Source organism: Petaurus breviceps, unplaced genomic scaffold (assembly GCF_028583685.1).
Source record: "Petaurus breviceps papuanus isolate PSGF00001 unplaced genomic scaffold, PetGlider_PUasm1.0 76, whole genome shotgun sequence".
NCBI classification, from domain to species: domain Eukaryota; kingdom Metazoa; phylum Chordata; class Mammalia; order Diprotodontia; family Petauridae; genus Petaurus; species Petaurus breviceps.
Genome location: NW_027186473.1, coordinates 8,161,603 through 8,184,041, shown reverse-complemented (window position 1 = coordinate 8,184,041; position 22,439 = coordinate 8,161,603). Strand labels below are relative to the sequence as shown.

The window sequence follows — 22,439 nt, the reverse complement described above, 5'->3', positions numbered from 1 at the left end:
CCCCGGAAATCAGGGACTATATCTTGGGTTTCTTTGTATTGTCTACTCACTCAGATGTTTTTTAAAGAAATGAATGGGCACAGTATAATAGGGTTTTAGATCTGTAGGGGATCTTAGAACTCTAATCCAAACCTTTCATTTTACAAATTAGGTTATTGAAGACCATGGATGTTGAAACTTGAGGCAAGTTGGTGGCAGAGCTAGTCCTAGAAAGCAGGACTCTCATCTCTCAGTTCATTGTTCTTTATATTTGGCAAATAGGCAAGGATTAATTATGATGAATATTTTGTAACTAACTTAGGATGGAAAATGATTGATTTTAGGCCAGTTTTCACACCATTGCAGTATTTTTCATAATCCTTAATGTTTAGAAAAGGATCTTATTTACTAGATACTGTATATAATAGGTTAAGATTTTCTATTTAAATAACCCTGGCACTAGTAGTTTTATTTATAATTGGTATCTAGAAGAGATGATAAAAAAATATTTAAGCTATGTGATTTATTCTCCTTATCTATAAGCTTGAGCTATTTTGTCCATTTTTATAAACTCATATTTCAGTAATGTCCTATGGATGAAACCTGAGCTTTGCATAGTAGTTTGATAATATCAGTGACGTATTTGTCAAAGTACTTTGTTATACCTTGAAAATAATTAATAATTGTTTTTATCCTTTTATCATTTTTCCCTAGGGTTAGTCATTTGAAGATTTTGTTTTGGAAGAGGGAAATGAAATCTGTGCCTTCTAATTTTATAACTCTCTTATGCTGCCCCTTTTCCACATTCTCTTTTTTAAAAAGCAAAGTTACATTTTAAAGTTAGATATATGCTTATTTGAGCTGTCTTGCCAATTTACATTAAAAAAAAAATGCCTAGACTGCTACTTAGTCCCTTTTTTTCCATTTCTTTTTGATGAATAGGAAAGCTCAGTTCCTAAAGGATTTTGACTTTTAAAAAATGGATGGTAAGGAAATGGGAAATCACAACTTGGGCAGAAATAGTGATTTCCACAGTTGGTGGCTGAATTTATTTTTGATTTCTTACTAGGCAGGACCAGAATGTCTTCAATGTGAAGAAGCATGCTGTAAACCTCGGCCACCAGGTTGTCCTCACCCTTGTATTTTGCCTTGTCACCCTGGAGAATGTCCTTCCTGTGTTCAAATGCTCAGAATAAAATGTCATTGCAAGCTCATAAGCTTATATGTGGAATGCAGGTAAGCAGATTGAAGGACCTACTTTTCTGTTTCTAGATTTTAACATGAAAGAATTATATTAAATATTCCTTTTTGGAATTTAAAATTTTTCCCCAATTACAATTTTTATCATTTGCTTGTTAAAATATTGAGTTCCAGATTCTCTCCCTCTGTCCTTTTCTTCATTGAGAAGGCAGGCAATTTGATCTATATTATTATACATATGCGGTGCAAAACATTTCATATTGTAAAAGAAAACATAGATGAAAAAAAAGAACCCCAAGGGAAAAAAAGTATGTTTTGGATCTGCATTCAGACTCCGTCAGTTCTTTCTATGGAGGTGGATAGCATTAAATATTTCTTATAACTCATGTCTCCTTCTAACAAAGGGAAGGAAGATGGAAACAAGCATCAAATTCCTCCTTTGTGACAGGCACTGTTAATTTCTATTAAAATATTTTCTCATTTTATCCTTACAACAGCCCTGTGACAGGTTAAATGAATTTCATAAGGTTAGACAGAGATAGGAAGGCTGAATTTGAACTGATCTTCCTGAACACGTGCCAGCATAGGTACACTGGCATTCGTGTGCATGCACGTACGTGTACACACACACACACACACACACACTCACAAGCTTTTCTAATTAGATTTCACTGGAATAGCTGTTGTGGGGGGGCGACCTAAGCTGCCTAAGGTCAATGAGAAGTTCTGTCTTGCCCAGGAGCACACAGCCAGTGTGTGTTTGTCAGACAAGTCCAGCTGCCTGAAAAAAATTGTAGGTCATACCTCCTTTTAAAAAAGCCCAAGAAACTGACCAGTTCATACTATATTATTCACAATATACTATATTATGAAGTTTGAAGTATCAGAAGCTGCCATGACCATATTAAGGTATTCAATAAGCATGTTGTTTGATAAGTTGAATTAAATGGGCCTTTGGGTAAAACTTTGTTAAAAATTATTTTTCATTTTAAATATATTGTAAAATTTTTTCTTTAATGGGATCTAACCAATATAATGCAATATATGTATAGATTTTTTCTAATTATGCATTTTTTTATGTTTTATGGAGAGAAACTGGGCACTTAAAATTGTTCACAAAAAACCAAACCATTATACAACTTAATCACTTAAGGTAATGAACTTTGGCCCAAGTTTTAAGTAACGTGAAAGTTTTTGTACTTTTAAGATATATTGTTAGAATTTCCATACTTTTGCTGAATATCACTTTTTTTTTTTGGAGGGCGGTTGGGGTTAAGTGACTTGCCCAAAGTTACATGGCTAGTAAGTGTGTCAAGTGTCTGAGGCTGGATTTGAACTCAGCTCCTGCTGATTCTAGGGCCGGTGCTCTATTCACTGTGCCACCTAGCTGCCCTGAGTATCATATCTTTTACATTGCCAATCAACTATGTTTAAATACTTTATGTATTCATAAATAAATCTATATACATACTCTTAAATTGCATGTATAACATAGGGGGTTGGGACTTGACTTTGTTTAAAATTTTCATTTTAAAATTAACTTTTGACACTAAAGTGACTACTTCACTCAGAAGATTATTAAAGGGAACCCTATAGTTCTCATTCCTCAAAATATCTTAGCATCCTCAACCCATTCTTTTCTTTTTTCTTCTGGTCACTGAAAAAGAGAGCTCTCTACTGCTCACTCAGGCTAATTCTTTCCCTATCTGTAGGATGTTGTTCTGGCAATTATCCTTTCATTCATCCTCATCCTGTGTCTGCTATCCCTTTTTCAACTTTCTGTTTTTTAGTCTCTCTTAAAAATCTACCCAAATAATCGCCCCTTGTTGCTTCTACCTCCTTTAGCTTTCCCCCTTCTTTTTCTCTCTCTCCCTCCTCCTGACCCCCCTCTCCCCTCAAAAGAAAAATCTATGTCTAATCATTCCCTCCCTTCACTTTCAATTTACTAACTAAAACTGTCTTCCCAGGGGTCTAGGACTGGCAAATAGCCATATACATAAGAAAACTTCTGTTGACTTCTTTTTTGACTTCTTATGTATTTGTTACATTCTCTTCCCTTGACTGAATCCAAGACCACAAATTCCTGGTCTTCCTCCCTTTTCAGTTCCTCTTCTAGATCTTCCTCATTGTTCTTAGCTTGTAATAATGAATATTTCCTCCTTTTTTCTTGCTCCTCCATATCTTCAGTCTTGAACTTTCTTAGCTTTAGACTTGTACTTTTGACTGTATATGGGATGTTTGATTGGTACCTCAAGCTCACCTTTTTTCCAAAAACTGAACTCATCCTTTACTCAGTTTTTCTTATAACCGTTTTTGTTTGTGATACCATCACTGTACTACTATGTACTATTTTGTAATTCATAATATTCGTGATCTTGGTTATATTTGAATCTTCTTTTTCCCTTATCTTTCATAGCCAGGTAGTATGTCTAGTCATGAGTCCAACTCTTAAATTCATACTCTCCTCTCTTCCCACTACCACTAGCCTTGTACAGGTCCTTATCATCACATTCCCGGACTGTTGCGATTTTCACACGAGAGATCTTACCAACTTCTTTCTTCCACCTCAAATTCATACACCTGCCAAGTAAATTTGTCTTATTCCTGTAGTTAATCATGGTATTCTGTTGCCCAGAAATCTTTATTGGATATTTACTGCCTTTTAAGGAAAGTGCAAACTCTTACCTAACATTCAAGACCTTCCTCTATCTGGTACCCCCTTTCCCTTTCTAGCCTTATCTCATTTTTCTTTTTTCCATACTTTTATTCTTGAGTGCCTATAATTTCTGGCTTTTGCCTTTGCTGTATTCTGTCAATCCTTTAAATTGTAATTTAGATTCTCATTACTGTCAAGCCCTTCTTGGTACCTGTAGTTAGTAAGTAATGACTCGGTGAAACTCGTTTTGTTTGTACCTTTCAATTGCAGTTGTGTAATATTACATAGTATTCTTTGTGACATCTCTTTCCTCATACTGTAAGTTCCATGAGGTTGGTCACTATCATATCAAAATCTAAATTTCTAAGAGCACCCAGTATGGTGATCTTTACATGGTAGGGGCTTAAAAAGTGTTTGGATGATGGATGGGTGAATGAGCTAAAAATCTGCACAAGACAATAAAGAAGAGCTTTGCATATAGTAGAAACTTAATAAATGGCTTTTGAATGATTTTTTTTCTTGAAAAAGCAGTTCATTAACATAATTAAAAACATTTTGTGACAAGTTTAGAAATTATATGATTTTTGAAGTTTTCCCCAAAGTGCTATAAATGGACTTCTTACTCAGATGTTTTTGTAAGTTTTTTTGTGTTTGGTTCTAGAAAGTTGTCAACTGCTGATGTAGATGAAAAGAATCTGTTGACTTCTTGCAGAAATCAGTGTCCTAAAGAGGTAAGCCAGAGTAAATCCAGTTGTCCTTGGATATCTTTAATAACCTTTTATTAATCTTTCCTTTAATTATTTTCCTTTGAGCATCTTATTTCAATTCTAAAAGATTAAATTGAAGATTAGATTATCTTGATAGGCTTGTTTTTTGGTGTGGGTTTTTTTTTTTTTGCTTTTTTTGGAGGGGTTAAGGCAGGGCAATTGGGGTTAAGTGACTTGCCCAAGATCACACGGCTAGTAAGTGTTAAGTGTCTGAGGCTGGATTTGAACTCAGGTCCCCCTGACTCCAGGGCGAGTGCTCTATTCACTGTACCACCTAGCTGCCTCGATAGCATTGTTTTTATAAAGTTATAACAGGTATGCAGAGTACAAGCATGGATTTATTTAAGAAATTTGGAAACACTAGAGCACAGGCCATCATTTTTAAGTAGTAAAAAATGTAATTTTAAGAAAATTAAGGGGTGTCTAGGTGTGCAGTGAATAGAGCACTGGCCCTGGCCTCAGGAGGACCTGAGTTCAAATGTGGCCTTAGACACTTAACACATACTAGCCGTGGGACCTTGGGCAAATCACCTAACCCCAATTGCCCTGCCTTACCCCCTCCAAAACGCAAAAAAAAAGAAAATTGAAGGACATATTTTAATAATTAATAGTTAAAGATGGAACTTCTTTATCCAAGTAATAAAATAAGCTGAAAATATCTGCAGGTTGATAAAAGATTAGATAAATTTCAAGGCAGTAGGTCCATAACCTATAATTAAAGGATATTGAGGCTATCTGAAGGAGTATCACCAATCTCTTAGTGTTGATTAGTTGTATGCACTTGGTATCTTTGTTGGATCAACTTGAAGAACATTTCTTTGATCCATTGTAGATACTTTTTCATCTGTCACTATAAAGACCCATAAAGTTTTACTTGATAAACTTAGAGTTTGTTGTCATCATATCCATAGTTAACAAGCTAAAAGAAAGAAAAACAGGAGAGTAAGAAAATGAATTGCTCAGAATAAAGCTAAAGCCTCTGGTAATTTTCTCTGAACTAGATACAATTTTTAAATAACTTTCTTCTGTCATTGGCCTACAGCAGTATTGAGTTCAATTATTAAGCACCTATTTTACTAGTCACTAGGAATACAAAGAAAAAGTAAGTCTCAACCCTTGAGGAATATACATTCTTCTAGGGAAATATAGCCCATGCTACGGATAAGTCAATATAAAATAATTTGAAGGGGGAGAGAATACTAATGACTGAGGACCAAAGGGAAGGTTTTATAGAGGAAAAGCATCTAAGATGTTCTTTGAAGAAAAAAGCAACAGATAAGGAAGAAAATACATTCTAGGGCTTCTACAAATGTACCAGGATAGGACATGGACAGTTGAGTTTGAGGGGTAATACCGTTTGATTGGAATGTAGAATACATAAATAAGAATGGAAAAGTGGGATGGAAAGAGACTGTGGAGGGTCGTTAGGTTAAGGAGTTTACATTTTATCCTAGAGGTGCTAAGGAGCCACAGGAGGTTTTTGAATTGGCAAGTGGCATGATTAGGTCTATGTTTTAGGAAGATTATTTTGAAAATATTTGTAGGAAGACTTATAAAATTGAGGTAACTTTAACAACCTTTTTAATGTCTTACCATACAGTTGTTTCTTCCCTTGTGCTTTGAGTACTGTTTTTATATATAATAGCCAAATAGTTGTTGCATGCACATTTGTATTTTGGCTAGACTTCACAGCTGGCTGCCTAGTTGCTCTTATGAGACTTTCAGAAAGGTTTATAAAATGTTTCAGAGACCTAGTCACCTTCCAAATAGTCCAAAGACCTCTTTTCCCAAACTGTACATCCTCAAGTACCTGGTTAGCAAAATAGAACAGTATCTGAAGAAGGAACAGAGGAAGAAGGATACTGTTTTTTAGTGGTCAAAACATGAAAACAAAGAAGGAACCCTTTAAAAAAAAAGATAACTTTATTTTTTTTTTTCATTTTTCAAAAGCTTTATTAACTTCTGATTTACATCATTGATTTCCACCAGATTTTGAGTTACAAATTTTCTCCCAGTTTTTCCCCTACCCACCACCCCAGAATAGCAGTCCCACAGGATATCCCCTACTCCAATCTGCTCTCTCCCATACCCCCTTAGACTTTTCCAGTAGGGCATGGTGGATCTCTATGCCCCAGTGCCTGTATATTTTCTTTTCCAATTACATGTAAGAGAGTATTAATAATAGTATATATGTATATATAATTTTAAACATTTGATTTTAAAACTTTGAATTCCAGATTCCCTTCCTCCCTTGTCACTCACCCTTACTGGGAAGATAAGCAGTTCAGTATAGATTGTACATGTGTAACTAATGCAAAACGTTAACATAGTAAAGATATTGTAAAAGACTGACTATACTTCCCTTTCTTCTATCCCATCACCCACTTGTTCCATTCTCTACTTTGATCCTGTCCCTTTCCAAAAGTGAGTGCATCCAACTTCCCTCCCCCATAGCCTGCCCTCCCTTCCATCATCCCCCCTCTCATCCCCTTCCCCCTATTCTCCTGTAGGGTGAGATACCCTATTTAGTGTGTATTTCATTCCCTCCCCAAGCCAAATTCAGTGAGAATAAAGTTGACCCATTCCCTTTTGCCTTCCTGTTCTTCCCCTCCATTGTAACCCTTTTCCCTTGCCTCTTCTATATGAGATTGTTTACCCCATTCTGTCTCTCTCTATCTCCTCATTATATTCCTCTCTCACCTCTCAATTTCCCCTTTTAAGTATCATCCCTTTCTATTAAATTGGTCCTGTGCTCTCTATCTATGTATACCTGTAAGTATATATACACATATTCACACATGTATTCATATGCACGTATACCCTCTGATATAGACATATATAAGTTTATATATATTTCTTTTCCCTTCAACTATTTTCATACTGAGAAAAGTTTCATCAGTTACAGTTATCGTTTTTCCATGTAGGAATGTTAATAGTTCAACTTTGATCAGTGGCTTATGATTTCTTTTCCCTGTTTACCTTCTCAAGCTTCTCTTGCTTCTTGTACCTGGATGTCAATTTTTCTATTCAACTCTGGTTTTTTCATTAAGAATGCTTAAAAGTCCTCTATTCCACTGAATGACCATATTTTCCCCTGAAAGATGATACTCAGTTTTGCTGGGTAGGTGATTCTTGGTTTTAATCCCAGCTCCTCTGCCCTCTGGAATATCCTGTTCCAGGACCTTTGATCCCTCACTGTAGACGCTGCCAGATCCTGTGTTATCCTGATTGTGTTTCCACAATATTCAAATTATTTCTTCCTGGCTGCTGGTAATATTCTCTCCTTGATCTGGGAATCCCGGAACCTGGCTATAATATTCCTAGGAGTTTTCTTTTTGGGATCTTTTTCAGGAGGTGATCAGTGGATGCTTTCAACCTCTATTTTGCCTTCTGGTTCTAAAACATCAGGGCAATTTTCCTTTACAATTTCTTGGAGGATGATTTCTAGGTTCTTTGCCTGATCATGGCTTTCAGGTAGTCCAATAATTTTAAAATTATCTCACCTAGATCTCTTTTCCAGGTCAGTGGTTTTTCCAGTGAGATATTTCACATTGCCTTCTATTCTTTTATTTGTTTGGATCTGTTTAACATCATCTTGATTTCTCTTCCCTTTGCTCCAATCTAAATCTGAGGGAACAATTCTCCTCATTGAGCTTTTGAGGTTCTTTTTCCATCTGTCAACTTTGACTTTTTAAGGCATTCCTCTCCTCATTGGCTTTTTGAGCCTCTTTTGCCAATTGAGTCAGTCTGTTTTTTAATGTGTGATTTTCCTCAGTCAGGCTGTTGACTCTCAATTCATAATTTTCTTCCATCGTTCTCATTTCTCTTCCCAGTTTTTCCTCCACTTCTCTTATCTGCTTCTTAAGATCTTCTATGGCCTATAACCAGCTCATATTTTCCTTTGAAGGTTTTGGTGCAGGAGTTCTGACATCACTGTCTTCCTCCTGTTTCATGCTTTGCTCCTTTTTGTTCCCAAAATAGGAGTCTAATGTTGGAGTCTTCTGTTTGTTTTGCTTCCTTTGTCTGGTCATGTCACCCCTCAATCACTTTACCCCTGGGCTTTTTGCCACAGTAGAACTCTGCCACCAGACAGGGGAGCTTTCGTCCCAAACGCTGGGGTTTTCTCAGCTGCTGGAGGTATTAGTTGGGTGCCCTCTCTGAGGCCTCCACACGCTCTAGCAAGCTGGTCATGCACCCCAGGACCTCCATCCTAGACCGCAATCCAGATCCAAGCAGGTTAAAGCAAGAGCGATTACCCCTCAGACTGGTGCTTGGTCCCCCTACACTCTGCAGGCCAGGAGCTGAAGCTGCAATGGTGACACCAGCGTGGCTTCTCGCTCTGGGGGCAACAGCTGACACACTCCCAACTACTGGTCCCAAAGTCCAGACTGCACTGACCTCTCACTTTGTCCTTTGCATCTGTGTGTTGATCAATCTGAAAATGGCCACAGCTGCTGCTGATCTGGAGTCCCTCCAGCCGGCGGCTGGTCAGGCCCTCCCTAGGGCTAAAACCTTGGCATGGAGCTGGGCTCGGCTCCCAGAACGTTGAACTGGCTCATTCCTGCCAGCCTGCTGGGCTGTTCTCAGCAGGAGGTTATCTTCTCTGTGTCATTTTGTGGGTTCTGCATCTCCAGAGTTTGTTTAGAGTCCCCTTTTACATGGATTGGGGAAGGTGGAAGCAGGAGTCCTGTGGAGGTCCTGCTTTTACTCTGCCATCTTGACTCCACCCCAAAAAGATTACTTTAAAGATAATTGATTGATGTCCATTACAGTTTTTCTCAGTTGCTATGACCTCATATCTTAGCTGACATTGGATTAGAATTTTTCTCTTGTAGAAGACTATAGAAATAGAAAAACTAAAAGCTAATTCTTTGACTAACAAAATGATAGAAATTTAGCAGACTTGAGAGAAGAAAATCAACTTGCCAAATTAAGAAAAATGAACAAAGTGAAATTCAATAGAAAATTTAAAAAGTTAATCAGCACCTCCTATATATAATTATATGCTAGTCATATTAATAATTAAATTTTGAAGAAATAGAGGATTACATACAAAAATATAGATTACCTAAATTAACATAGCATGAAATAGGAATCTTTAACAGTTCTGTCACTGAAAATGAAATTGAACCATCTGTAAAGGAATTGCCCCAGGAAGGGAAAAAAAAAAGACCCGAACAGATACAAATTATGAATTCTATCAAACATTAAAGAACATTAAATACTTATGCTATATACATATTAGTCTTATGAACTGAGAAAGAAAATCCTCTCTCAAACCACTTTTCTATGATAATGTGTCCCTGGTATCTGTATCAAGGAACTGTATAGACCAGTTGTTTATAGAAGTATGGACCATTTTCACTGATGGGATTTGATGCCAAAATTTTAAGTATTTCTATCAGACAGTCTAAAGATCCTTAATTGATACCTGTAATAATAAAAATGTACTCTGCCCAATTGGCACTGTGATTTTCTGAGAGGTACTTTTACTGTTTGTCAAAATGACATTTAGTGAGTCAGGCTTTTTTTTTTCCTTAAATGGACTGTGGTTTCAGACTAAAAAAAATATCTGTTGTCAAGGTGGGAATTATTATTTTGTTTTCTGTATATTTTCTGACTTTCACTGGCAGGTATATTCAGTTTCATAGAGAGTTTTTAATGGTTTTAAAGGGAAGAGGGCTATGTTAGAACAGGAAATCTTGAACTACATTTTTTTTAGCTGGGTTTCTGGACCCTACCATGTGATTTAGTGAAGTGCCATCAGACTGACAATAGGGTCCCTAAGAATTCTAGAAAAATTACCTCTCTTGAATGCAAAGGATAGCACTTAAAGACAGTGGAAAGGGCTTGGGTTAGTTCTTTGTGGAGGATCTCAATTCTTCTGCTACCATGTCACAGTGTGGATATGTGTCAAGGATATTCAGCATGTTTCATACTTAATGCTCTTTGGTTTTCGTATTCTTTTTCCACGTGAACTTTTAAAAAAATGAACTGACTTTGGTAATTTTTAACCTGAAAAAGCAGATTGTCATTCCTGTTTAATAATTAATAGAAATTATACTTAATTACTGGGTATGGCAAATAAGTCTTACTGTCATCTACATTAAAAATCTTGTTTTAATTTTGACAGAAAAATATTTTTATTTAAAATTTTTATATAGGTTAATAGATTACTTTTATTCTTACTCAGTTTAATTCTAGTGATGTAAGTAGTATGTAGAGCAGAGGTTCCAAACTTATTTGGCCTACTGCCCTCTTTTAAAAAAATTTATTTAGCAACCCCTGGAAATATACTTTAACCCTTCTTTTTTTGGAAATTTGCATCATTTCAATTGAAATGATGCTTCTTAAGTTTAATAATTTGTTTTAAATTTGTGGGCATTTTTTTCCTGCATTGAAATTTTGATGATGCCATATTGTATCATGTAACCTTTTAGTGTTGTATTGTAAACAAGTCATACATGCACATATTCCTGCCAATGTATGCTCGACTCCTGGACAATGTGTGACACACTCGTTTTCCAATACTTGTTTATATAAGACCAGTTGGTGGAGTTCACCACTGATGGGTTGTAACTTGCATTTTGTGTGCTAATTTGGAAAATAATGTAATCACTATGACCTTATGTCTATTACACAAACGATGAAACATACGAATGGTTTTTCAACATTTTATATTATCTTCTTTTCCTTATTCTTCCACCACTCCCCTTACACTACTATATCACTACCACCCCCAGTTGTTCCAGAGCCTCCTAGGGGGCAGTATTGCCCACTTTGGGAATCTAAGTAGAACAAGTGACTCCTTTTGTTCTCTTCCTAGGATATGAAGTACCTAGGCTTTCAGGTTGTGGTTTAATCAGCAGGAGTGTAGAAGTTCTGTTGATAAATGCTAAATACATTTTTTTCCCCTTTGGAATGGTATCACAATTTCAAGGGATTTCATTTGTTGTTTTAAAGTTATGTTTTTATTGCTTGATGTAAAACCTTATACAACCTACAGTAATAGAATAGCATAACTTAGGGTCTTTGGGGGTGGTTTTGTTTAAGAATTTTAGGCATTAGGTCTTAAGGAATGGGAGAAATGGAAAATATAACATTAGCTTTGTTTTAAATGGATCATTTTCTTTTCAAGTAGACCTCTGCAGATAAAAATCATACGCAACATGTTTAAAATTACATTGCTAGACAGAGAGAAGAACATTTAGGCTAGAAACTAAAATAATTCTTAAATATGTTAAGAAGTCCTTGGAATATTATGAGAATATAATATCCCATAGAAGTAGGCTAATTTCTGGAAGGAACTGTTAGAAGTTAAATTAGTTTTTTCATTTATGCTGAAATATACCATTCCTGTCATTGTCCCCTTCTCTAGGCCTTAAGTATATTTTTTCTTTGTACTTATTCTAGGCTTTGGAATGAAAGTAAAGCTAAAGAAATCTGTAAGGGAAGTGCTGGTCTTTCTTTTATTTTTTTGATTGAGGACAGCATAGAGTGAAATTTGGAAGCATTCTGTAGTCTACATATTTGTTACGTTTTCAAAAAGCTGTATTGATTAGGAGAGTTGTTTTTTTTTTTAAGATGAATTTTTCTTTTTTAAAGTTTACTTCATAGTTCTAATGGTATGCCATATACACAGAGTTGTGAGAAATGCCAACATTTAAAAGAATTTAATGTCAGTAGGAAATTATGGTGAGTACTAGAATTAAGGCATTAGAGCCATTAAGAAAAATAAACTGCAAATTTTAGTGATGTGATGTGTAATCAAAGCATAGATAACAATTTTGGGGAAAGTTTAAAAAGACCTTTTTTGACCCCTGAATTATTTTGTTAAATGTAAGTTCATGAAACAGCATTTAAAAACAACATAGGAGGCAGCTAGGTGGCACAGTGAATAGAGCACTGGCTCTGGAGTCAGGACCTGAGTTCAAATCTGGCCTCAGACATTTAACACTTACTAGCCGTGTGACCTTGGGCAAGTTACTTAACCCCAACTGCCCTGGAGGGGGAGGAAACCCCTCTATAAAATAAACAACAACAACAACATAGGTGTTGAAGTCAGACCTTAGTTTTAGTCTGGTCAAGTAAATCATTAAGCTTCCCTGGGCTTGAGCTTCCTCAGCTTCAAAATGATGTCTCCAAGCTATGGCAGTTTTAGATGGACAATAAATGCAGTATAAATCAAGGGTCTAATATTGATAGGGATAAGGAATGTATCCATGATTTGATTGAGGCCCAGCAAGGAGATTCTATTTACCGACTTAGATCAATGCATTCTTTGCGTTCTTAGAGCACTAAGAGGTTAAAGTATATGCTTGATGACACAACCAGGGTGTGTGAAAGGCAGGACTTAAATTCAGGTCTGGTTACTAGATCTGTTCTCTCTCCATTATACAAAACTGCCTTTATTATTAATGCATCAGCCATATCATAAAAGTTCAACTGGCATTCATCCATTACATCCATTACATGCTGTGTGTCAGGCATTGTTGCTGGTGCTTGGAGATAAAGAGACAAAAAAGATAAGTTTTCTGCAGGCCTCAGGATGCTTATACAGTCTTTGGGGGGCAAATGACAGATGTAGGAAGCGAAGTGAAAATATTTACAAAGCAATTTCTGAGAAGCGGGTGCTAGTAACCAGGATTAGGCTGTGCTTCATATAGGAGGTGGCCCTTGAGATGAACTTGAAAGGAAGCTGTGGATTCTTTGAGGTAATGTGGAAGAGAGAGCTCATTTCAGGCATGGGGGCAGCCTGGGCAAAGACAGAAATAAGAAATGGAATGTCAAAGTAGGATGGTTTTGCTGGAAGGCAGGGTGGATGAGTGGGAGATATATGTGTATATATATATGAACTAGCAAAGGTAGACTGGAGCAAGATTGTAAAAGACCAAAAAGAAATTTGTATTTTATCCTTGAGGCAGGGGGAAGGAGCCACTGCAGCTTTTTGATCAGGGAAGTGTCTGTGCTTTAGGAATATTAATTTGGAAGCTGTAGTTTATGAAGGATAGATTAGTAAAGAGGAGAAATTGGAGTCAGGGTGACCAATTAGGAAACTGTTGTACCAGTCCATCCAGTAGATAATAAGGGCTGGAACTAGGGGTAGTGGAGGGAAGAGGACAGAAAGTTGTTTTTTTGTAGGGAGAACCAACTAGACTGTAGTCATACAAAGGGGAGAAAAGGGAATGTGGTCTTAGGCTACATTAAAAGAGTTATAGTTTGGAGGTGGATGGTACACACTGTACTTGAAACCACAACAGAAGTTTTTCATTCTGGATGCCACATTTTAGGAAGCACATTGGTTAACTAAAGAGCAGTCATAAAACGGTGACTTAGGAGGGTGAAAGATCTCAGTTGTGAGGCTCGGTTGAAGGAACTAGGCATATTTAGCCTGGAGAAGAAAAGAATTGGGGTTTTGGGAAACGTGAAGGCTATCTTTAATTATTTGAAGGACCCTAGTGTAGAAGATGGGTTAGACTTGCTTGGACCCCACAGCAGAACAGGCTCAACCAACTCTTCTTACTTAACTGGAGTGGCTCATCATTTCATTGACCATTTATTACAAGATGATATATTTTTTTCAGCCTTGGCAACTCCCAAAGGCCATTTACCAAGTTGTAGAGAGGTTATGATCTCTGTCAGTGGGAAGTATACCAACATGGATAGCTCCCTGAAGGTCTTAAAGTGTTACAGTAATGTAGGTATAACTCTTTAGTCACCTATCTGCTGTGCAAAGTTTCTTGATAAATGTTCTAAATTTTAGTTGAAAGGTTAATGTTTTTGTTATTAACATAAAGTAATCATCATTTGAAGAAAATCCTTTTTTCCTGATATTTCAAAATAGTCATTACAGAGTGCTAGCCCCTAACTTTCTAATAGGTGGCAGTCTAAAAGTTCATTTACATGTCAACTTTTTTGTAACTTGGGTTAATTTTCCCCAGACAACAATACTATTTATACATGATAGCTGTCTTTGATCAGTTCACAAAAACCTATTTTACCCATAAAATAACTGTAGTATTGTACTGACAGGATTTTAGAACCTAGCTACCATGTATTATAAAAATGCTTCTGTGGGAAGATACATTCAAAGTTCTACTTTGGGTTGCCAGGTCATATCTTCTGCTCTGCTGCAGCCTTGGCAGTAGAATCTGGGACCCAACACCTTACTTCTCAGCTCCTGGGCAATAGAATGGATCAGGGCCTCCCCCAACTCCAAAAACTGGAAGATGGAATAGTAGGGTGAGATGCATGGTTGGGGAGCTTTATGGGTTCATGGGATAAAAAGATTCATTTCCTTCCTTTTCCCATACCATTACCAGTCCTACTAAGATCACTCCCTGAACCAGTACTTTATTGAGATGAGAAATAGAAACCTGACTCAAAGTGACAGGTTAGAAGACTCTGTGTGTGTGTGTGTGTGTGTGTGTGTGTGTGTGTGTGTGTGTGTGTGTGTGTGTGTGTGTGTGTGAGAGAGAGAGAGAGGGGAGAGAGAGAGAGAGAGAGAGAGAGAGAGAGAGAGAGAGAGAGAGAGACAATATACACAATTTATGGCACCTTATGAGTAGACTTCGTAACTTGAAGACTTAAATATGTTATTTTGGTATCACTAGTCATGTGAGAGTTAGTGATATCTGTTGTGATCACCAAAGAATTAAAAAACAATTTCACCTTATATGGTCATTTTATGTAACAATTCATGAAAACACATTGTGAAACTGAGAGTTGCTGCTAGGGTAGTATTTACATTTATTTGACCATGTCCTTCCCCTGTTCAAAAAGCTCCAGTGGCTCACTCTTGCTTCTAGGATAGAGCATAGATTCCTTTGTTTGACATTTAAAAGTCTTGACAACCTGCCTCTAGCCTCTCTTTCTTTTGTTGTGACACATTATTTCCTTTCACCCAACCTGTAGTCCAACCTCCTTGCTATTTATCTATGGCTTTCTTTCTCCTCTCCTTGTGCCATCTTTTAGAATCCCTAGTTTCTTTTATATCATGAGTCAAGTGCCACCTCCAAATGGAGGCATTTCCGTACTTCCCTTTCACCCCAAGATGCTGGTGCCTTTCTCCAATAAATTACCTTGCATTTACTTTATATTTACTTATAGCTTTCTGTGCATTACCCTAATAGAGTGTGAACTTCTAGGCCTTTTTGTCTTTATACTCCTGATACTTGGCACTAGAAAGTGTTTAATAAATGCTTTGGTTTTTCAGTTTGCCCTTCCCTTAAAATGTATACTTAATCTAGTTTTTCAGTACAATGGAGCTTTTTTTGTGTATTTAAAAAGTTATTTTAGATTGACTGTTATGTGTGGATGTCTTCTTTTTCAGAATTTGAAAACTGAAATTAAATATTAAATTTAAAATTAATTTTTAAAATTTTTCTTTAGTTGCCCTGTGGTCATCGCTGTAAAGAGTTGTGCCATCCTGGTGAATGTCCCTTTAACTGCAACCAGAAGGTAAAACTCAGGTGTCCCTGCAAGAGAATTAAAAAGGTAAAATTCCAAATTACTAAAATGCCATGAGTAATTTTTAGTGTTTATTTCTTATGTTAATATTTCAGAACATTTTACCTTATCAAAATATATATATTTCTGTAAGTTCTTTAAAAATATCACTTCTAAGCAATGGAATAGTGTCCTGCATTTATAATGGAAATTATTTATTATTATTATATTTTTATTATTCCCATTATAATGGGAATGTTTTTCTCTCCACATAAAACTCATGCTTTTATGGATGTACATACTAAATATGAGACATGAAGTGGAAACTAAGTTCAGAAGATTTTTAAAAGGACTTTAAACTTTAGTGCTTTTAAAATTTAAAACAGGTTCTTGCCACTAATTTTTCTTTTTTTTTTTCATTTTTCAAATGCTTTATTAACTTCTGATTTATATCATTCATTTTCGCCAGATTTTGAGTTACACATTTTCTCCCCGTTTTTCCCCTAGCCACCGCCCCAAAATAGCAGTCCCACAGTATATCCCCTCCTCCAATCTGCTCACTCCCATATCTTATTTCCCAATTACATGTAAAATAGTATTATTAATAGTATATATATATATATATTTTTTTTAAACATGCCACTAATTTCTTGATCCAGATTCAGGTACTTATTTATATATAAATAACCACATATTCAGAAAAGATTGTACTTGTGATGTGCTTGTAACACGTGGTGGGCAAGAAACTCATGGTTGAGTCTGTGAAACTACTATGGAAAGTCACTGATGATTAAATCGCTAGATTTTAAAGACTTTTCAACTTTCTTGTCTAGGATCTCACTGTAGCATTAGCTCTTGGTTTTTCAAGCACTTATAGTACTTTTTTGGTGCCATAAAATTTTGGTTCTGGTCTCTCCATGCTTCTTGTATTGTCTCCTCTTTCCCTTGATTGTTTCAAATCCTGTTCATTCAGGGTTCTTACTTTTTGCTTGGTGACACATTTATTCTCATAACTTTAAATATCACTTTTTTTGTAGTTGATGTTTTCATCATTAAACCCTCTTGGTCACCCCAAGTGACAAATCATTTTCCTATGCAAATGATTTCCTGACTCCTTATTTTTGTCATTGATAGTTTTGTTTTTCCCAGATGTAGCCATGAAACTTTGAAGGTAGTGTGTGACACTTATTTCCCATCATGGTCACTGTGTCCCATCAGTTTTTTCTCATGAGTGTTGTGTAGTGTTCTTTCTTTTTCCTTTTCCACTACTGCCATAATCCAAAATTTTACCACCTCAAACCTGTGTTTATTGTGGCAGCCTCTTGAATAATCTAACCTTTTTATATCTTTTTCCTCCATTTTGGACACTGTCATATTCTTACTAAAACATTGTTTTCAATGACTTCCTATACTATTGTTAGAGATAAGCATACTGACAGCAGAGAAAGTGATAGCTAAAAGGGGAAGAGGCAGATTAAAAAAAAACAAAGACCAGACACAAGCAGCCTCAAATCAGAGTAGTCTGGGAGTATTTAGTGAAGGGGCAAATAATTCAGTAGATCCTGATATTTTAATTGGTATTGTTATATTATAGCAGAATATGATAATTTATCAGGATAACCCTTGAGTCATTAGAAAAAGATTCAGATATATTTCAACATTGAGTAAGTATGGCATAGTGGGTGGATAGAGTACTGTGCTTAGAGTTAGCAGTTGATCAACAAGCATCATGTTTGCTCTGCACCACGATAAGGGCTTATAACTAGCAATCTCCTACCTTTTCAGTCTTCTTTAACAGCTTGCTGCTCCACAAACAAGTCCCTTCATCTCTTGGTTCTGGGCATTTTCTCTGACTGGCCTCTCTCGCCCCGTTCCCTCCCCGCCCATGCCCAAAATGTTCTCCTCCTAACTTCCTTGACTTGTACCAGAATTTTTTTCCTAATACCGCTTAACTCTAGTGCCTTTTGTCTCACTAATTTCCTATTTATCCTGTGTATAGTTTATTCATGCATTTTTTTTTTTATTCGTCTTCTCCCCCCACCACCCGTCCACTAGCTCTTGGAAGTCAGGGACTACCTTTTCCTTCTTTCTGTATATCCAGCACTTAGCACATGGTATATATAATAGGTGCTTATTAAATGTTTATTAACTGACTGGTAATACATTAAAAAAATGAAGCATTCTTTTGAATGATCAGAATGATCAGCTTGAGTTGACTTGAGTTCAAATCTTGCATTGGATGCTTACAAGTGCATATTTACTTTAGAAAGCTTTCCTTTAGAAAAAAGTTTAGTTGAAGTCAAGTTATGATATGTACATGGAAAAATGCTTGTTGGAAATCTTTCATTCCTAAGGATTTCGGGTGGCTAAGCTTTGATTTTACTTGCTTGGACTACAGATCATATCCAGAGCAGGGTTGTACATTTTGTAGGTGTCTAGTTGTTCAATGAAATCAGGAAGAGATCATGTGTTTTAAAGAAAGTGTGGGATGCTTGAGGGAATGAGAGGATTGAAAGGTTGAAGAATGTTTGAGCTCATTGGACTCATAGACCTGCAGAGCAGTGCCAGGAATGCTTTGTTCATTAGTTTTAAATGGAAGGTCCTTAAAGCTTGGAGTCTGAAAGAATGATTTTTAATAGCCATTTCTGTTATTTGTAGGACCTGCAGTGTAGTAAGGTACGTGAAGGCCGGGTTTCTCTAGAATGTGACACCACGTGTAAAGAAATGAAACGGAAAGCCTCTGAGGTAATGAGGGTCTTTGTAATTCTCCCTGCTTTGGAAAGGAATTCACAGTTGTGAATTATTGTGAAGACAAAATATAAGTGAAATAAAATACAGACGATTTTTAAACAGTACTTTTTAGTTTGCCAGTACTAAGCCAGTTCTGTAGGTGGGTGGAGGCAATCAAAATCATACTCACTTTGTATTAATGATACTTTCCTTGTGTTAAATGAATAGAGGGAAAGCTGTTGGTTTTGTATCCCCATGTTAAATGAATGGGTGTGTGTGTGTGTCTGTGTGTCTGTAAATACCATTCTGGAGTATTCTTGCAGACATTTAGAATCAGAACTAGAGCTGATCAGAACTCAGAAGCCATCTAGTCCAATATCCTAATTTTTCAGATGAATAAACTGAGGCCCAGTGGGGCTAAGTGATTTGCCCACAATCACATGAGTACAAAGTATCAGAGGTGGGATTTGAACCCAGGTCCTCTCTTTTAATTCCAGAGCTTCTTTCCATTATATCAAGCTTCCTCATATGTGAATGATTAACTGAAGGAAATAAAAGAACCTGAGAGCAGTTTTAAATAGCACTGAAAGAAATATAGTTGGAATTTAATATTTTTTGCTTTGGAAATAAAATCCTAATTATGTAGAGTCAGCTCCTGCTTGTTTGTATTTCAGATTACTTACAAGAGGGTTCTGAATCCTGAACCTGCTTATCCTTTTCTACTCTGCCTTTGAGTCTCCTCCCTAAGTTTTTTGATGTGTGCTCAAGGAATAGAGACATTTTAATGTTATCATAAACCGAATATGGTCAAACAGTATGTTGCAAAAAAAAAAAAGTAATTTAAGAAAGTTGTTTGTTATCTGGATTACCGTAGCCTATGCTATTAGCAAAGATAGGAATAGTTTTCTTAACAGAGCTTCTCTTTTAAGTAGAAAGATTTTTGTCAAGATATTGTCTCTGCAATATTTAAGGTAAATTATTGCTTTTACATATAAGAAATATTCTCATTTAATATTTAGTATCCTGCTTTAATAAAGTAATTCAGGTAAAGAAGATCTATCAAAATATTTTTAGTTTTTATGACATGTTTCAGTTAACAATAAGCCTTTGAATTGAGGTCTGTCCCTTACTATGAAATGTCCATAAACATTATACGTACCTTAATAAAAACTATTTAGAGAGTGCCTGTGTGTAAAGGGCTAAAAAAATCAATGAGTAAAGATATCATGAAAATTATATGACAGCACAAATCAATAAAACATTTTATCTGCTTTTTTATGCATTTGAACAGATAAAGGAAGCAGAAGCCAAAGCTGTTGTTGAAGAAGAAAAACGAAGACAACAGGTAATTAAATAATGTTGACTTGTGAGCTTCCAAATCCAGCACTCTGGAAGTGGAGCTTGTGACAAAGGTGTGGTTGAATGGGGACAGGTGGGCTAAGAAGTCAACTGGAGGGTTTGGTTGAAGAAAGTGATTGAACACCTTTGAAGCACCTGTGGGTAATTTACTGTTTTCAATCGTTTCAGCCCAGGGATAGCATTACATAAACACTTAGGCCTCCCAGCAGGAAGTTTGAGCTGCTGCTGATCATATTCCTTATTTCTCTGTTAGTTCAGATTGCTTCTATCATGCAAAGATGTTCTCACTGCTTATCTAAAAGTAGAAAATGAAATTGCCCTACAAATGTGGAGCAGTTAGGAAGAATGTTCAGTTTAGTGTTGACATACATGTCATAGACATTCAGGAGAGGAAAATATCTTTGTAGGGCCAGGATAAGAGTTTCTCTGCTAGGATGCTCAGGTTGTCCCAGTTTTAGCTGACAGGTTGCACTGGAATTCTGGAACTTTATCAAGTCTTTTCTTACATAGAGGCCTTTGGGGCCCTGCAGTGTAAAGACGATATTAGGAGTATTTAGACTGCCCCTATTACATACACATTTACATACAATTATTAAACCAGTAACTACCCAGTATAATCAGTATTAAAACATTTTTCTAACTTAAATATACACAATATGTTAATTTTTAGAAAATCGAAACAATCTATTTTTAAATACTACCCTTACTAGTTGTATATTTTACTGCAGTCCTTAAACCAGTAACTTACTCTATAGAGTCAGTATTAAGAGGTTATCCAGACTGATTAATGTAGTGTGAATATTTTTTAAAATTCAGTCATTTGATTCAATTTATGTTTTAAATTTATTTAAATAATTGCAACTGTTCTTTCCTATCCAGGCTGAATTAGAGGCTTTTGAAAATAGATTGAAAGGTCGTCGGAAGAAAAACAGGAAAAGAGATGAAGTAGAAATTGAACCTTCAGCATGGGAAAAATATAAGAAAGTGTTCCTTTTCCTAGTGTGCACGATTGTTGTGATGTTTGCATGGTACGTGGCCCATGATATGTACTGAAAAGTTTTGATCAATGTTAATATACCTCAATTTAATTTAGCTTTAGGTAGCATTCTTAGAATGTTAGTTCATGTATATCATAGAACAGAATTTATGTTCATATTCATCTCTCCACTTTCTTTTATAAGAGGAAAAGGATGTCAAATGTTATTGTAACCAGCATCAAAAAAGGGCAGCATAGTATAATTAAAAGTAATAGCATGAATTAAAATTGTAAAATATCTTGAATTATTTACAGAACTCTTGCCAAGAGAACATTCATTTTGTTAGTTAATTGTATTTCCTTGTGTGCAAACATTTTTTGTTGTTAAAATGAAACTGAGCCATATTTGCTTTAAAATTAACATCTCTAGAACATCTTTCTTACTTATTAAAAGATAATTTCTTTGATCATGTATTTTGTTCACTGATCTTGTGTAATAATACTTTTCAAAACAGAAACCTGAAAATGCCTGGATTTCATAATCAGGTACTCAGAAAGTTTTTTTATTATACTTTATCACTGTGGATTTTTAACCAGTTAAAACATTTTTGTTAGCTATTGTGCTCATTAGGGGAGAAATTGATTTTATTCACTAGAATTTGTCAAACTCAACAAATACAAAGTTTTGATTGAATTCAAATTTGAACACAAATATGTGTTCTTTCAAGGTGCATTTCAGATAGATGAGTGGACATAGTATAAAGCAATTGACAAATCTGACTGAAATTGTGGGTTATTTTAAACAATTTGTTTAATTTTTGTGACTAATCTCTAATTAAAAGTATTTTATTATCAGCTTCACATTCCTGAATTTTTTTTTTTAAACAAGACCTCTGACTTTATTGGTCCTTCTGGTAAGAAAATTCTGTAAATACACATCAGCACCTGCTTTTTGCAACTTAGTCCAGAGTCATACAGCCACTGTGTTTTCAAGGTGCTTCTTGGACTTAGGTGTTAAAGACTCAAGTCTGGTTTTCTGTCTACTGCACCACACTTCCCTCTACTTTCTGACAATTCCCAAAGGTTATAGAATACATTATTGGATGTTAGAAGTTAGTTTCAATGTATAAAATTCAGTTTGGCCAGACATTTTTCAGTTAATGGTTATGATTGCTATTGAAAGTTAAATAAAATACAAATCTGAGGGGCAAAATCATGCCAGATGCTTAATGGAGAACATGGAGGTATGGAGTGTGCTGTTTTGGGACTTGAGATTTAGCTGTTTAATGTTATATAAATTATGAAATGATTATTGATATCTAGT

At 35.8% G+C, this 22,439-nt stretch overlaps 1 protein-coding gene across 1 annotated transcript in view; it reads left to right on the top strand.

Annotated features, from left to right (window-relative positions):
- NFXL1 (nuclear transcription factor, X-box binding like 1) overlaps nt 1-21,976 on the top strand; it is an 83,178-nt gene extending 61,202 nt beyond the window's left edge. Inside the window, exons 17-22 of the mRNA XM_069105181.1 lie at nt 1,049-1,215; nt 4,497-4,566; nt 15,994-16,098; nt 18,709-18,795; nt 20,072-20,125; nt 21,019-21,976. Of these exons, the coding sequence (XP_068961282.1) occupies nt 1,049-1,215; nt 4,497-4,566; nt 15,994-16,098; nt 18,709-18,795; nt 20,072-20,125; nt 21,019-21,192 (657 nt within the window). The 3' untranslated portion in view covers nt 21,193-21,976. The remainder of the gene's footprint in view (nt 1-1,048; nt 1,216-4,496; nt 4,567-15,993; nt 16,099-18,708; nt 18,796-20,071; nt 20,126-21,018) is intronic.
- The last annotated feature ends 463 nt before the right edge of the window (nt 21,977-22,439 follow it).